Source organism: Nyctereutes procyonoides, unplaced genomic scaffold (genome assembly GCF_905146905.1).
Source record: "Nyctereutes procyonoides isolate TBG_1078 unplaced genomic scaffold, NYPRO_anot_genome, whole genome shotgun sequence".
Classification (NCBI taxonomy): Eukaryota; Metazoa; Chordata; class Mammalia; order Carnivora; family Canidae; genus Nyctereutes; species Nyctereutes procyonoides.
The window spans coordinates 20,214,465-20,232,616 of record NW_026575048.1 but is presented as its reverse complement, the minus strand read 5'-3'; the positions used below and the strand labels follow the sequence as shown (position 1 = coordinate 20,232,616).

Genomic DNA, 18,152 nt, shown 5'->3' with positions numbered 1-18,152 from the left:
GATTTATGGTATAGAATAAATATATACTAGGATAGCATGTCATTCAATTTATGATACTCTTAAATATTAAATAACATTCATTATTCAAATTATAAAGTCACATTTGAAGTCAAATATAGCTTTAATAAATTTTAATAACTTTTAAAGAATAATTCTGTTAATTGAAATTTAAGTTGATTCTCCTATTAATCTCTTTGAACACTATAAAGTTTGTTTTACTCACCTCTCTAGCCACATTGCTAGTTTTCACTTCCTGTATAACTGTGCCAAAGATGATATAATCAACAACATCCTTTGGGACATTGGTCCGGTGCAACAAACCCCTGAGAGTAGAAGTCCAAAGCAAAAAAAAAAAAAAAAACAAAGCATTTCATACATCAAGATAGTGCCATAGATCATCAGATAAAACACTGTACTTCTTTTAAAAGGTTAGCTTCGAATTTAAAAGAGACTGTATCTTTTTTTTTTAAGATATTATTTATTTATTCGAGAGAGAGAGAGAGAGAGAGAGAGAGAGAGAGAGAGAGAGGCAGAGACATAGGCAGAGGGAGAAGCAGACTCCATGCAGGGAGCTCAATGTGGAACTCAATCCCCAGACTCCAGGATCACACCCTGGGCCAAAGCCAGGCGCTAAACCACTGAGCCACCCAGGCGTCCCAAAAAGAGACTATATCTTTTCCTTAATTCAACAAGCATGTGACACCTTATCAAAGAAGAAATGAATGAATAATTTATAAAGTCAACATTTAGGGGCACCTGGGTGGCTCGGTCAGTTTCATGTCTGACTCTTAATTCCAGTTCAGGTCATGACCTCTGGGTTGTGAAATCGAGCCTTATAACCGGCTCTGCACTCACCGTGAAGCCCGCTTGTGATTCTTTCTCTCCTTCTGCCTCTACCCCTACTCAAGCACATGTATGCTCTCTCTCTCAAAATAAAATCTTTTTAAAAATAAATAACATTTGATGTTCAATTGGTAATGAAAAGTTAAATAAGAAGAATCAAAAATAATTTGGACAAAGATAAAACATACATAAACACAGTAATGTTAGTAAGAATCTAAGTTTTAGGGACGCCTGGGTGGCTCAGCGGTTGAGCATCTGCATTAGGCTCAGGGTGCGATCCCAGGATCAGGGATCGAGTCCCGCATCGGGCTCCCAGCATGGAGCCTGCTTCTCCCTCTGCCTATGTCTCTGCCTCTCTCATGAGTAAATAAATAAGATCTTAGGGGGGAAAAAAAAAGGAACCTATTCAAAAGAGGAAAAAAGAGATATAAAATCAAAGAGTGGAGGTAATATCCCAGGTATATTAAATTTAAATTTGGAATATCAATATAAACATATGATTTAAGCTATACACACACACACATGCATACCTGTCTAGCTCTGGCCACGGATAGAGACTAAAAGCAGTAACATTCCAGTCTCCAGTAGGAAAGAAATGAGCCCATCTTGAACTCAGACTTGGTTTCTTTCTTTCTTTTTTAAGATTTTATTTATTTGAGGATGCCTGGGTGGCTCAGCAGTTCAGTGTCTGCCTTCGGCCTAGGGCATGATCTTGGAGTCCTGGGATCAAGTCCCACATCGGGCTCCCTGGATGGAGCCTGCTTCTCTTTGCCTGGGTCTCTGCCTCTCTGTGTCTTCATGAATAAAAAAATGAATAAAATCTTAAAAAAAAAAAAGATTTTATTTATTTGACAGAGAAACCACAAGTCGGCAGAGCAGCAGGCAGAGGGAGAGGGATAAACAGGTTCCCCACTGAGCAGAGAGCCCGAAACAGGACTCAGTCCCAGGACCCTGGGATCATGACCTGAGCCGAAGGCAGATGCTTAACTGAATAAGCCACCCAGGTGCTCCTCAGACTTGGTTTCTAAATGCCATTGCCCATTAAAGGATTCATTCATTCATTCATTAAGATTTTATTTTTAAGTAATCTCTCCACCCAACATGGGTCTTGAACTAATAATCCCAAGATCAGGAGTCCCATCCTCTACCAACTAAGCCAGCCAGGCATCCCAAAAATCAATTTTAAAAAAAAACGACTGAAGCCAGGTCTAAGACAAGGCAAGTACAAAGTGAACCTCACTGCTATTTTTTGTCCCAAAAATAAGACAGCATTCAAAGACTAATGGAATAGATATCAAAACCAGAAACATACATTTGTCAGAACTCCTCAAACTACACACTTAAATCTGTGCATTTTATTATATGCAAATTATACCTCAGGAAATAGAATGTGACTCTTGATCTCTGGGTTCAGATTTTAAACCCCACACTGAGTGTTAGAATTTATTTAAAAAAAAAGAAACAACTCGAAGGAGTACCCACAGATAAAAGGTGTGACCTTCAAAAAGAACAACGATTAAGCTTAGCTGTATGTAACACAATAAATAAAATGGGGCACTTAGCTGGCTCAGTTGGTGGAGCATGCAACTTTTGATCTTGGGGCTATGAGCCCCATATTGGGTGTAGAGATTACAAAAATAAAATCTTAAAAAAAAAAAACAAGAATTCATAAGTCCTCATCACTTAAAAAAATAAATAAAAAGAAAGAAAGAAATTTCATTGCTCTTTCTAGAAAAATACCAGCCAATAAATGTCAGGAGTAACACAATTAGGAAAAAAATCACAAATTTTTAACCTCTAATGTAATAAATGGCCCAGGCAAAAATATCAATGAATGCAAAAGCCACTTAGTGAAAGATTGCTGGGGAACAGGAGATTCACATGGTGCTACTGTATCACTTTACAGATTACTTACTATTGCAAAAGAAAAAAAAAGTACTTTTATAATCAAAAGAACTGGCAATCTGACCACCATGACTGAGTGGTTAGATTTAGCATCATCACACATCCTGTGCCTAATGACATGACAAAATACCATGTGCTTTAAAGCATTCTTACCAAAAAAATGTTTAACCTGAATCTAATCAAGCTTCTAGAACTAATTTCTAGTTTACAGGAAATTCAAAAGTTAAAATATCACCAAGAAGAAACATCCAGAACATGGGACTTCCTATGGGACAGGTGGCCTAGTTTTCAAAAAGTCATTGTCAGGTGGGGGCAGGGAAGAGGGGGGTGGGGGAAGAAAACATTCTAAATTCAAGAGACTAAAGAGACATGTAATGTGAACCTCAACTAGATCCTGATTTGGGGGGGAAAAACTACTGAAAGACATTGTTGGAGACAAATATGGGGGATCTGACTATGAACTGAACATTAGAAGTAACGGGATCATCATTAGCCACTGTAATGACATCCTGGATAGTAGAGAAGATCCTTATTCTTAGGAAATAAACACTGAAATATTTCCGGCTGAAGTTTCAAGAAGTCTGTAACTTACTGGCAAATGCTTCAAACCAATAGATACAACCAATATGGCAAAACGGTTAACAACGATTAAACCTAAATGGAAGGTACTTAAGTGTTCACTGTATTATTCTTTCAATTTTATTTTACATTTGACAGTTTTTAAAACAAAAAGTTGTGGAAAAACTTGCAAAGCATCAGTCTGGGATCATAGAAAGGGCGCCAGCATCAGAAACAGGAAAACAAGCTGGCTTTAGGGAAAAGATAATTTTTAATTTTTTAATTTTTATTTATTTTTTTGAGTAGGCTCCACACTCAATATGGGGCTTGAACTCACAACCGTGAGATCAAAAGTTACATGCTCTATCAACTGAGCCAGCCAGGAGCCCTGATAATTTTTATTTTTGATATGCTGTACTTGAAGTATCTAAGAAAAGAGGTCAAATTCAGAGATTTGGGAGTCTTTCAAATTAAAAAAAAATAATAAAGTAGATGAGATTTTTTTTTTTAAGGAAAAGCATACATCCGTATGCAATGCTATAAGAATTAAAATTTGCCAAATACTTTTAAGAAAGAAAAAGAGAAAGAGACTCAGTTTTTTAAAAAGTAGAGAAGGATCATTCAGAAGAGGGAAGGAAAATCACAAAGGCATAGTATTAAGAAATCAAAGGATCACAGGGTCAAGTACAGCTCACAGGTCAATACTAGAGAATACAAAGAGACCCAGGCCTGGGAAAAGACTCATGCATTTAGGGAACACAAAGCCACCATGAAGAGAAGCTTCCAAAGTACAGTTACTGAAGAGCAGTAGGAATGGAGAAAATTATTATAAGACTAAGGAGATGGACAATAAGAAAAGATAAGTAATTGCTGCTTTCATTCACTCTCAAAGTCTCATAGGAAGAGAAGAAAAAGAACCAGATGGGCAGAAAGGTCAACTGAAAGGTTTTTTCAAACTAGAAAAGACCTGTGGTTGGTTGAAGAGACAGAGGCAAGGCATCAATGAAAAATGAATGAGATAATGCTTTACATGCTATTCCTACCACAGAAACAGCCACGTATTGTATGACTCTCATCAAATTATTCATCCATCTCAATCTCATGCAAAACCCACATATAATTTTACATTCTAACTTGCTTTACATATGAATCTTCAGATCTCATTTTAAACTTTCTACATAAATATTAGCTGTCTAAAATAAGCATCAAATATATATATACATATATATATTATATACCGTGATGAGTTATAACTGGCTAGCTAGCAATAGCACTCTTTAAAGAACATTGTCATGCCAAGATATTGTCAAGGCCACAAAATAAACATTTCTGATACCTATCAGCTACCTGAATTTGTACTGCACATATGGCAAAAATGAAGTATAAATAAATCTTGAAGAGGCCAGTATTTGTTTCTCACCACATAAAAGTAAATATATCCTAGATATGGAAATTCTATTAAACATGTTGTTTCACATGTAAAAACTAAAGAAAGTGCTTTTAATGAAATAAGAACTAAAATAAAACTGCATTTACTGGGGATCCCTGGGTGGCGCAGCGGTTTGGCGCCTGCCTTTGGCCCAGGGCACGATCCTGGAGACCTGGGATCAAATCCCATGTCGGGCTCCCAGTACATGGAGCCTGCTTCTCCCTCTGCCTATGTCTCTGCCTCTCTCTCTTTCTCTCACTGTGACTATCATAAATAAATAAAAAAATTAAAAAAAAAAACTGCATTTACTTACGAAAGTGCTGCTCTAGCCAAATCATGTGGCATCAGGTCCTTATATCTGGGGAAAGAAAATAAACAACTGAAAACAAGCCTAGAGAACTTTAATAAAAAGTGTTTTTGTTCTATTTGAAATACACAGAGATAATATCTAACACATGCTGCTGCAAATGCACTTCACTTTGCTATCTGAGGCAGTCCATCATTTCAAATGAAGCAACAGCATGACTACTATTTGTCATCCTTAACAATCTGGCAAGCCTTAACTTCTACTGAGCTGGCTACGAATCTAACAAAGATGTGTGGCCAGTATCTTATATGACAGTAATTCATGTCAGTACTCAACAGGGCATACGTTACATGCTATTTAAAACTAAACTCTACCTTTTAAGCTCTTTTTACTTATCTTTCAAAATATATTACTTATTTTGTAATGCCCAAAGGAACATGAAGGACATATCAGGACTTTTTAAGAAACTTTTTGAAGTAATTTGAGATTTCCGACAGAACTGGATAGAAGGACAGAGCTCCTGAATACCCTCCACCTGGCTTCCCCTTATGCTCATATCTTATGGAACCAACTAGTCAACACTAAGAAATTAACACTTGGCACAAGACTATTCACTAAACTGCTAACTTTATCTGGATCTCATCAGTTTTTCTACTAATGCCCTCTCACAGGTCTGTTCCAAGACCAAATCCACGCATTTAGTTGTCATGCCTCCTTTGTTTCCTCCAATCTGCGATAGTTTTCAGCCCTTCCTTGTCTTTTGTGACCTTGACACTTGGAAGACTAGGGTCATAGGTTTGGGGGAAGAATACAATGGAGGTAAAGTGACCTTCTCATTGCTTCATATTAGAATGCACACAACAGCAATATGACTTATTACTAGTGCTGTTATATTGATTGCTTGGTTAAAGTAGTGTCTGCCAGTTTTCTCCACTATTTTTCCCTTTCTGTACTCAATTTAAGTATAGAAGTGAGTCACTAGTCCTGCCATCACTCAAAGGGAGGAGGATTAAGCTCCACTTCCTAGTGGAAGGAATAACAACGGATTTGTGGACATATGGTAAAAACATCACAGTAGTTAAATATTTTGGGGGGAGAGAGTTTGAAGCTATGCAGATATCTTATTTCTCAACATTTCTCACTAATTTTAGCATTCATTTGTAGTAACTGCTTGCCCCAATTACTACTGTGGTGTTCTAATGCTGATTTTCCTCATTGCTTCTACATGTATTAGCTGAAATCCTTTAGTAAAGATGATGTGTTCCTTCTCTCATTTATGTATTTATTCAATCATTTATTTATATCAGATTGAACTCATACAAATATTTATTCTTTGGGTTATGATGTAACACTCTATTTTATTGGAAGCTACTTCAGGTTGGCCCCATATCCTTTTACCATGCCCATTTTTTTTAAGCACTTCTTCACTTCCAGCACTACAACACGCTCCAGCCTCACCTTGTATTTTCTCCAGCTCAGTCTAGGTTCTAGGAAACCCTAGTTCCTAATATTGAAGAAAGTATTTAGAAACCAAGACCTGGGGCACCTTGGTGGCTCAGTTGGTTAGGCATCTGCCCTTAGCTCAGGTCATGACCCCAGTATTCTGGGATTGAGTTCCACATGGGGCTCCCTGCTCAGCAGGGAGTGTTTTTCCCTCTACCTCTGTTCCTTCCCCCTACTCCTATGGTCTCTCTCAAAACAAATAAATACAATCTTAAAACAAAACAAAACCCAAGATCTGGATGTAAACTCTTTAGTTTATTTAAATGTTAAAAATAGGGATCCCTGGGTGGCTCAGCGGTTTGGCGCCTGCCTTAGACCCAGGATCGAATCCCATGTCGGGCTCCCGGTGCATGGAGCCTGCTTCTCCCTCTGCCTGTGTCTCTGCCCCTCTCTCTCTCTCTCTCATTCTCTCTCTCTCTCTCTATCATAAATAAATAAAAATTAAAAAAGTATTAATTATAAAAAAATGTTAAAAATAAATTCCCTTTAAGTCAAAGAGTTAACCATTGGATTGAACAAGAAAGTTCTTTCTTCAAGTTCTGAAAATCAAAACCTAAAAATCCAAAAATGTTTTTATTTTCACTCTGAATCACAGAAAAATGATCAGTTTTCCAAATCTTTTATAAGGTAAAATCAGTATCCTCAAATTTAGGAAAGAATATTCTGGAGAAACATTGTATGTCAATTTTAAAATGTCCAAACAATAAATTATTTATCACTTTATAATCTTAATTCTCGGGACACCTGGGTGACTCAGCAGTTGAGCATCTGCCTTCAGCTCAGGGGGTGATCCCGGGATCTGGGGATAGAGTCCCACAATGGCTCCCTGCGAGTAGCCTGCTTCTCTCTCTGCCTATGTCTCTGTCTCTCTCTGCCTCTCTTGAATAAATAAATAAAATCTTAAAAAAAAAAATCTTAATTTTCATGTTCCTACACCCCCTTTACCAAGATGACTAAAAGACTTAGAAATTCCACTGCTGGCATCTATTCCCAGGAGTGCTTCCCAAATGCCCTTCCCCTCTGAGAACCTGGTCTTTCAAACAGCACTCGAGTTAAATGCAACCTTCCTGAAAATTAAGCAGGAAAAGATCTTTTTCCACTAGAAAATCATCAATTATAGAGTAGCTATTTGTCATCTCAATCATAATATCACTTACGTGACTCAATTATTTGTCCTCTTCATAGATTCTTCCCTCTATATTATTTTTTGTCACCTTTGTTCTTTATATAAATATTACCTTAAATTTTTTCTTTCTTCCATATTAACTTTAATTCCTTACATTCTTCGTCAGTTAAGATCCTGAATAGAGGGGCACCTGGGTGGCTCAGCGGTTGAGCATCTGCCTCTGGCTCAGGACATGATCCCAGGTTCGGGATCAAGTTCCACAACAGGCTCCCTATGAGGAGCCTGCTTCTCCCTCTATGTATCTCTCTCTCTCTCTCTCTCTCTCTCTCTCTCTCTCTGTATCTCACGAATAAATAAAATCTTAAAAAAAAAATCCTGAATAGAACTAAAAACTAAAGAACTAAAACACAACCATGAACAACAAAAGGACCAAACTTCACACCAATGTGCTGAATATCTCAAATCAAACTTCATGCAAACATTAATTACCAAAGAAACTGTTTAATTATAAGTAAATGAGGGGAGCCCTGGGTGGCTCAGTGGTTTGGCGCCTGCCTTTGGCCCAGGGTACGATCCTGCAGTCCCGGGATCGAGTCCTATGTCAGGCTCCCTGCATGGAGCCTGCTTCTCCCTCTGCCTGTGTCTCTGCCTCTCTCTCTCTATGTCTATCATGAATAAATAAATAAAACCTTAAAAAAAATAATTATAATGATAAGTAAATGAGATAGTTAAGTGTGTTCACATTTCTTAATAGCTGGTAAAACACTTGGAAACAAACATCCACGTAGTATAACAGCTCTTACAAAAAAAGAAGAAAGCCTAGAACTTTCTACTCTTGATGAAACTTTTCCTATCCTGTTGCTGCTGAGTACAAGGAGGATCCCCTGTCCTCACCTTCTTGCCACTAAAGCTTCAGATTTTTACTCTTACTGCTTTTATCAGTACACAAAAGATTATACACAGAAAATGGGTTACTATACTAAGAGGGTGAATGAAGAAACTTTACCACCACTTAGAGTATTACTTCTGTAAGAAAATACTCTCTAGATTCTAAACCATGTTTAAAAGAGAAGGTTTACCGTTCGTGTGTGTACATGTATATGTACGTATGTATCGTCCACAAACAATGGCATTATATACTGCTCTGTACCTTGCTCTTTACACTTAACTTACTTTTAGGATCTTTCTATATTAGTACATAATGATAGGCCCTACTATTTTTAGCAGATGCCTAACATTCCCCAATGCATTTTTAAGTTAGTGACTGCTCGTTCAAAATATGGATATCAAAACAATCTACACAGACTAGAACTAATGTTTCATTTAGTTTGAAACTAGTTACCAAAGTCCATTATCAGCTTTTGGACAGACTGGGCCTCACTTGGGGAGAGAAAAGGAGAAGTAAAGTCTACAGAGAAGAGCAGTTTGGTTCTGGGAATTTTTTGTACTCATCAAGGATCATTCTGGTTCCATTTAGTTGGGGCTGTGTTATGCTGGGATTTGAACCAGACTGTCAAGTGCAATTCTGATCATTTCCAGGAAGCCAAAGCAGTGAATTAAATGCCCTTATAAATACCTGTGGATCCATAGCCTCAGTATTCAAACTTGTGAAGAAGCACAGAAACAATGTACTTATCTCCACACAAGGAAAGTATACCCCGGTTGCAACCAAGGTATCTGGACCCACACTAGGTTTTCAAAATAGGATTGGTTCAATTTAAAACTACACTAGGCCTGTTCATGATAAAGGATAAAAAACAAATTTTGCCATATTATTTTACTACTGGCTTGATTTATTCTGTATTAACTTCATAAAAATGCTATCCATATGTTAGTCCACTAACAATACTATTACCTACTAGGTTACATTTACAATGACCAGTTTTGAAAATATCTTAAAAGAAGAAATAAAAAGTATATGGGATGATGAATGTGTTAATCCAACTGTAGTAATTATTTCACAATGTATACATATACGTACAACTTCTATTTGCCAATCATACCTGAATAAAGCTAGGAAAAAGAAGAAAAGAATACAATCATTTCATACTTACGAAGTGCCTGACTGCAAAAACGGAATGCGAACACCATCCACTACCACAATATTCCTTATGTTGGGTTTGGCTAAGGTTTTCTTTGATTTGGTCTGTGCAGCTTTAAGATAAAGTTCAAAGAACTGTTAATTCAAATATATGAAGTCAGATGACTTTCTACATTTTAACCTATTCAACACCAGGTTGCATTTGCCGTTTACCAAATCACTTCAATAAACAAAATGCTAAAAAATGGACTAAGCGTTTACAAGTTTCCATATGATATTTAAGGTAAATATAGAGATTATACCTAATGATGAGGGTATTCATGCCATTAAGAAAATGGTTTCTTTTTCTCAAATGTTTGACAATCTATCACACTGAAAACAACCAATGTGATACATGTCTGTCCCTAACAGATGAAGTCCCAGGGTGCTGACTGATCTCTGGGTTGTAAATTCAAGGCCCACATTGGGTATAGAGATTACTTAAAAAAAAATAAAAATCCTAAAAAAAATAAATAAAGAAATCCCAATAACTGACATCTACTCTTCACAAAACTTAGTACTCTTGCTTTTTTATGTAGAAACTAAGGCCATTTGGTGATTATTGCCATCCTACGAAAACCTAGAATGCTTCCTGATTCTGTTTGACTTAATTTGTCTACTTTCTAACATCAAAAGAACAACCTTTGTGCCATAATAGGACTGGCACAAAAATAGACTCAGATCAATGGAACATAATAGAGAGCCCAGAAATAAACCCACACTTATATGCTCAATTTATCTATGACAGAAGAAGCAAGAATACCCAATGGGGAAAAAACAGTCTTCATCAAATTTTGCTAAGAAAACTAGACACTTACATGTAAAAGAATGAAACTGGATCACTTTCTTACAGCACACACAAAAATAAAATCAAAATGGGTTAAAGACCTAAATGTGAGACCTGAAACCATGAAGCTCCTCGAAGAGAGCACAGGCGATAATTTCTCTGACATTGGCTATACCAGCATCTTTCTAGATATGTCTCCTGAGGTAATGGAAACAAAACCAAAAATAAACTAATGGGACTATATAAAAATAAAAAGGGTTTACACAGCTAAGGAAACCATCAGCAAAAGACAAGGCAGGGGCCCCTGGTTGGCTCAGTGTCTGACTCTTGGTCATGAGGGTCTTGATCTCAGAGCTGTGAGATCAAGCCCATTGTTAGGCTCCAGGCTCAGTGGGGAATATGCTTGAGATTCTCTTTCCCTCTCCCTTCATTCCTCCCCACAACTTGCACACACGTTCTCTCTCTCTCTCTCTCTCAAAAAAAAAAAAAAAAAAAAAAGCAAAATCTGTAAAGAACTTCTACAACTTAACACCAAAAAAATCTAAATCTGAATAAAAATGGGGAGAGAACTTGAATAGACATTTTTCCAAAAAAGATATACAAACAGCAACAGACACATGAAAAGATGCATAACACCACTAATCAACAGGCAAATGCAAATCAAAACTACACCAGTCAGAATGGCTAAAATAAAGGTAAGATATAACAAGTGTTGACCAGGACATGGAAAAAAAGGAACCTTCATGTACTGTTGATGGAAATGCAAATTGGTGCAGCCACTTAGAAGACAATATGAAAGTTCTTCAAAAAATTAAAAATAGAAATACCATATGATTTAGTAATTCCACTACTGGATATTTACCCAAAGCATATGAAAACACTAATTTAAATTGATATATGCACCTCTGTGTTTACTGCATTACTTACAAGCCCATAAACAAATGAATAGAGGTGTATACACACACACACACACACACACACACACACACACACACACACAATGGAGTTTAAAAAAAAAAAAAAAGAATGGGGCACATAGGTGCCTCAATCAGTTAAGCATCCGTCTTCAGCCCAGGTCACGATCCAGGGTCCTGGGATCCAGTCCTACATCAGGCTCCCTGCTCCTTGGGGAGTCTGCTTCTCCCTTTCCCTCTGCCTGCCACTATCTGTGTTTGTGCTCACTCTGTCAAATAAATAAAATCTTAAAAACAAACAAAAAAGAATGAGATCTTGGCATCTGCAACAACATGGATGAACTTAGAGTACATAATGCTAAGTGAAATAAGTCAGAGAAAGATAAAAACGTGACTTCACTCATGTGAAATTTAAGAAACAAAACAAATGAACAAAGAAAAGAAGAGACAAACAAAAAGAAGCCAGACTCTTAAATACAGAGAACATACTGGTGGTTGCCAAAGGAGGGGTAGGTAGGGCGGGGAATGGGTGAAATAGGTGAAGGGGATTAAATGTGCACTTATCATGATGAGCACTCAGTAATGTATAGAACTGTTGAATCATTACATTGTACACCTAAAACTAATATAACATTGTGTGTTAATTATACTTCAATAAAAAAAGAGCAATCTTGGGACACCTGGGTGGCTCAGTGGTTGAGCATCTGCCTTGGCTCAGGGCATGATCACAGGTGGGATCAAATCGCTATGCTTCGCCCTCTGCCTATGTCTCTGCCTCTCTCTCTCTGGGTCTCTCATGATTTAAAAAATAATAAATAATAATAAAATAAAAAATTAGAGAAAGATTGCTTTTTTAAAAAAAGATTTTATTTATTTATTCATGAGAGATCGAGAGAGAGAGAGAGAGAGAGAGAGAGAGAGAGAGGCAGAGACATAGGCAGAGGGTGAAGTAGGCTTCCTGCAAGGAGTCCGACATGGGACTTGATCCCAGGACTCCAGGATCATGCCCTGGGCCAAAGGCAGGCGCTAAACTGCTGAGCCACCCAGCAATCCCTCTAATTTTTTAAATTAAAAAATAAAACATGAATATATGGCTATGACAATAAAAAAAAAATCTAAAACATGGAGAGTAAAACCTTAAATTTCCTCATGATGGCCTCTCCTGCCATATTATTTCCTTTGGGTTAGATACTGTTAATTTGGTGTATATACCTTCAAACTTTTTTTCTTTTAATGCACATATGTGCATATCCTTATGTGTTATGTATACTTTTTTGACCTAACCACACCTTTATGATATTAGATCATAAAGAACTATTTATTATAAACATCCACAATCAACTTGAAGGAAATAATAGTCAAAGGTAGGAGACATATATAATAGGACACAAAGATTTCCCTGGCAGCTGTAACAGAGATGTGCTGGTGAAGGACATAAAAGTACAGGGAGATAAGCAAGGGGACTTTTAGCATGTGGTGCTAAAAGCCAGGATAAAGGCAGCATCAATGTGTGAATAGACAGGAAGGGACCAATACAAGGGATTTTAAAAAGGAAGACTAGGTATCCTGGTGACCAATTAGATATGGAAAGAAAGGAAAACAGTATTATAACAGAAGCTTAGAGATTAAGAAAACCCAGCCATTCTACAAAGAGTAAGAACTAGTTTGGGAAGAAAGATGATTCCACTTTTAAACATCCTAACTTTGAAGCGATGGAGAGATACTCAGGAGGGTATGTCCATTAGACAGGTAAAGCTCTGAAGAGAAGTAGAATACGGACAGGAGAGCCAGGAAATATTTGCGGTTTAGAATAAAGAAGAAAAACAGAGTTTATAGTGCCTGCTCATCCTTTACCCCTTTAGAGGGAGCTGCCCTGCTTGGAGTCCTTGAAAAAGAGGCAGTCACAGATACCGTGTCCCCTAAACTCACAGTCAAAGCTGATTAGACTCCAAGTGGATACTAGACCACCAAAAGTCAATACATAGAGTGGTCAACCAGTGACCCACGTCACCTACATATTAGTGATAAGCTATGCTAGTCAGATTCTCTTAGCAATCTATGCAAAGAAGCATGAAGAGAAACACTAATTAGTTGAAGCTGAAAGGATATCATGAGGAAAAACCAGGGTACTGGCAAACTGAGGTCACCTATAAGCCATTTATAGGGCAGCAAAAACCTTGAGTGAGCAAAGAAGCCAGAAGGAAGAGTGAAGAAGGATATAAAGCAGGAAAGCAACATACCATCTGGCCAGGAGAAAGACAAAAGCAGCTGCCCCCTAGAGCTGTCTGGTTCCTAACGCCTCCTCCAGCTGTAGTACACTCAAGGCCTCTTATTCTTCACTTGAGTGAGTCCATTACTCACAACTAAAGACACCTGGCTTTGTGATCTTCCTCCATTCAGAGTGCAGACAGATGTGGGACAGAAAGTAAACTTGAGAGGCAGCAGGGGAATCAGGAGAATAGTGCATGACAGCAAAAGTCAGAGAGTATCAAAGGAGCACAAGATGGTCAAATGTTTCAATACTCAAGGAGAATGAGGACTGGAAAAAGGCCACTGAATTAGAAGATTTGCAGATTACTTGTGACTGACCTTGGAGAGAATAAAGCAGTAAAGGGAAGTCAGATGACATGCCATCATGTCATTCCAAGTACCTCATGTTCCTTTTATACACTTACAAATAAAATTCAAATTCCTGACTCTACTAATGAGTTCCCTGCTTTACTAGTTCCATCTTAACTATCCCAAAGAAATCCCCCCCTCCTCAACATGTAAAAAAGATGAGAAAGCCCCCAGTCCCTCACATTGCTCATTTGCTCATTTCAATCTCTCTGCTTTATACATGTACCCTCCCATATGAGTGGCCTCTTCATCAGACACTTTTCCAGTCCATCCAAAGACTGAAAACATCAATAAATTCAGTATTCCTCTATTCTAAATCCTTCATCCCCAGAGTTTTGTCAAGCAGGGACATTTCACATGAGCTTCAAGAGGATTATGTTATAAAATTACTGCAACATAAAACCTGTTCAGCATATGCCTACTCCCTCCCCACAAATCAGTTGGTCACATTCCTTTGTCTTATCATGTGCCTTCTGGCACACGATCTTCATTAGTGCTAAAAACAAATCACTGTTAGACACCAGGGATATAAAAAGGCTCCAGTCTCACAAGGACTGGCAATTTAGTTGAGGTGATAGAAACACAAAAACAGTTAAAGAATGGTATAAAAATACTTCAAATGCTCTCCCTCTGTTGGTATTCATTTTGACCTTCTCCCAGTTGTCAAGAATCACATCCATTTGTGTGACTGCAACGCAAAGGCATGGGGGGCAAACACTTGAATTGGGAAAAGGTAAATGAGACAGTAAGGAATTATTCTTCACGAGACTAAGACAAATCCATATGCTAGCTAGAATTTAGAGGCCAGAAAAATCTATCTTACATGACAACATGAAACTTTGCTAGGTGGGATGAGGCAATAGATTTCTGACCATATACTGTATATAAAATATAGAAATATCATCTTATATTGAGTTTATTTTTCAAAGTGCTTTGAGATATCTTCCTATTTGAGGCTAACAAGACTAGAATTATTATTCTTTTTTAGACAAAGAAATTAAAGCACAGGGAATTAAAGTGACAGTTGAAGGCCACAGTGCCCAGAAAGAGACAGAATTGCAACAGAGGTCTTCTGAAACCTGGTAAAGGGCTTTTCTATCAAGCTACTATCCAAGTAGAAATACCATAATAAATCCAAAATCGTAAGTCATAGGTCAAAAGAGGACTCAGGCAAAGAGAATGATGGCATGAACATGTCAAAGTGTTTTCAGCTCTGGCCAGTGAAGATACGTACCCATAGCAGGTTTATATACTTACAATGGGGATACCACCTACAAGATACATATCTACACTGCATTTGTCAAGGGTCAATACGATCGTATAAAATCAACACACTTCCCTACTTTTTCATTTCATATTGACTAAACAACATTTTTTAATTAACTAGTTCCCCAGTCACCCACATTTCAGGAGTGGGTTCTCTTGTAGATGTCATTAACAGAGAAGCCTATCACTAATTGTAAATTTAAAAATTTAACTTTGCCTCAAGAATGTCTGTATGGTAATTATCTCCAGGACTAACAGATGAATAAGCTGATTGGCAAGGTTCATGAAACTGCCATGAATCCAGCAGCAGCCTCCTGTCAACCCTGCACCGTGCAACATCATTACTAGTAAGCCCTATATTGTTTTAGTTTGAAGGCAATTGTGATGTTCCTGTTGCTCATAACAAAGGGAGAATCTGCAAATTAGTCTTGTTTTTTATTCAGAATTCACAGTTCTAGAATCTAACATTTAAGCCAGAAATGTTAGTTTTATAAATTATTGTACCTGGGGCAGCTCGTAGCTGGGAGGAACAGCTCAGAGGTCTTACAGCTAGAAGATAAAACAAATTGTTTACAAAAGGCAGTACAACTCAATGCCTGTGTAAGAAGCTTATAAATGCAAGTCTCAGCTTCAAAAAGAAAGAAGAAATTAAACTTACAAAATCGGAGGGCCCATTTTGATGCATTAGGAAGATTTTTAAATGTGTAAGTCAAGATGGAAGTCATTCTGAAATCTGAAAAGAGAACAAAAACATATCCTGGGTTATTTGAACAATTTGTCGCTTATAGTCCATGATTTCTGGTAATCTTATCCATGATGTCTATAAAGTACTATAAAATTTAAGGTATTACCAACTATCCTTCCTCTAATGATATTCTTATAGCTACATTGACATGGCTTTCATAACGTGCAACCACTATTTTAAACATTATTATTACACTCTTTGTAAGAGATGAGAAAACTGAGGCATACAGATTTGCCCAAAGATCCACAGCCAGTAAGAGGCAGAGCTGGGATGGGAAGCCAAGCAGTCCAGCTCCAAATTTATGTTCTTCTCTACAGCCAAAGGAGTAGAGAGGTTGCTGGACATGACCACGAAGCCACCAATGTTAATTTGCAGACTTTGAAGGCTGTACTGTGATTAAGAAGAATGCCTTGTGCAGTGTTCACAGGTGAGGGAAGGTACATTCAAGTGTTCAGAGGTGGTATAGCGTCATGTTAGCAGCTTATTTCCAAATGCTATTAGAAAAAAAATTTATGTATTGCACTTGCTCCTTTTTTTTTTGTACTTGCTACTTAATAGGCTTGCTTTCGTTTCAAAATAATAAAAAAAATATCAAAACCCTACATATTAAAAATATTTAAAATATACTAATTGTTCCTCTAAATTCTTAAAAAATTAATTCCTACAAATCAGCAAGGAAAAAAATGGGCAAAGAACATAAACATACTGTTCATAGAAACAGAAATAATGGATGGCTTTTAGGTATGTGAAAAGAAGTGCAATTTCATTCTCAAAAGAAATGCAAATTGAAACCACACAGAGATACAATATTTGACCTGGGCAAATGGAAAGTTTGATATACTCTGTATATTAAGAGTATGTACAAACAGGCACCCTCTATAACGCTGCTGAGAGGCCAAGCTGGGGCAATCCCTAGAGGGGGCAATTGGGCAATTAACTGTCAAAACTACAACTACATCAAACTTTTTATACATTTCCACTTCTAGGATGTTACTAACACACATGGGACATAACTCACGTCACCACTGTTTGTAATAGCAAAATATCAAAAGAACCAAAAATAGCGAACTGGTTAAGTAAAGCACACTACAACCACTCCATGAAATATTATGCAGCTATGAAAGATAAGGAAATGGTTATGTACCAATATGGAATCAATGTCAACCTGTATTAAGTGAAAAAAGCAAGATGTAAAATAGTGTACAGCTACTATCATTCATGTCAAAAAAAGAAAAAAATAATACATATATTTCCTTGTATCTGTATAAAATATCCCTGAAAGTAGAAATAAGACATAAAAAAGGAAGGAAGGAAACTAAGCAACTAGAGGACAGGGTGTAAGGAAGACTTGTCACTGTCCCGTTTTTTATAATTTCTGAATTTTGAAACACATTTTAACTTAAAAAAAAAAAAAAGCTGATGAGATTTACTTATGAAGGCTGTGGTACCCAGCCTCCACAACGGTTGCCAATAATCTCCACCTTTTGGTATTCATATCCTTGTATAGTCGCCCCACACACACTGTACCACAGTTGGTTCATGTCAGAAGTGATGTATGTCACTTCTGAGATTAAGCTATAAGGAATACTGCAGTTTTGCTCTTGTTCTTCCTCTCCAATCACTCACTCTGGCAGAAGCCAATTGGCACATCTTGAACCCTATGAAGAGATTCATGTGGTGAGGAACTACCCTCTCCTGCCAACAGTCATGTGAACTTGAAGTGGATCCTCAAGTACAGGTAAGCTCTCAAATGATGACTGCCCTGGCCAATATTCTGACTGCACCCTTGTGAGATATTAAGTCAGAACAATCCAGCTAAGTTACCCCCAGAAGCTGCATAATAAATTTTTATTGTTTTAATCTGCTAAATTTTGGGGTAATGTCACACAAATATGATAGATGATATAAAAGCCTTGTTTAATTTCTCTTGGGTCATAGGATGTCCTATGACTTCAAAGAAGAAAAAAAAAATCACATTTTTCCAAATATGTGGATTGAAAAGAGATGAAGGAGTCCCAACTCTAGGCTCACTACTAGCCTAGGGATATTCAAAAGACTCTAGACTCTAGC

The 18,152-nt window shown here is 37.3% G+C and overlaps 1 protein-coding gene across 6 annotated transcripts in view; it reads right to left on the bottom strand.

The window, feature by feature from the left end:
* HADHB (hydroxyacyl-CoA dehydrogenase trifunctional multienzyme complex subunit beta) overlaps nt 1-18,152 on the bottom strand; it is a 42,617-nt gene that overhangs the window by 19,476 nt on the left and 4,989 nt on the right. For 4 of the 6 annotated variants that reach the window (XM_055327111.1, XM_055327114.1, XM_055327113.1 and 1 more), the window contains exons 2-6: nt 15,996-16,070; nt 15,842-15,886; nt 9,726-9,825; nt 5,049-5,093; nt 224-323 (exon numbers count right to left, since the gene is read on the bottom strand). In XM_055327111.1, the coding sequence (XP_055183086.1) occupies nt 224-323; nt 5,049-5,093; nt 9,726-9,825; nt 15,842-15,886; nt 15,996-16,062 (357 nt within the window). In that variant the 5' untranslated portion in view covers nt 16,063-16,070. Of the gene's footprint in view, nt 1-223; nt 324-5,044; nt 5,094-9,725; nt 9,826-15,841; nt 15,887-15,995; nt 16,071-18,152 lie in introns of those variants that run through there. The other 2 variants (XM_055327115.1, XM_055327116.1) reach the window with 2 other exon arrangements.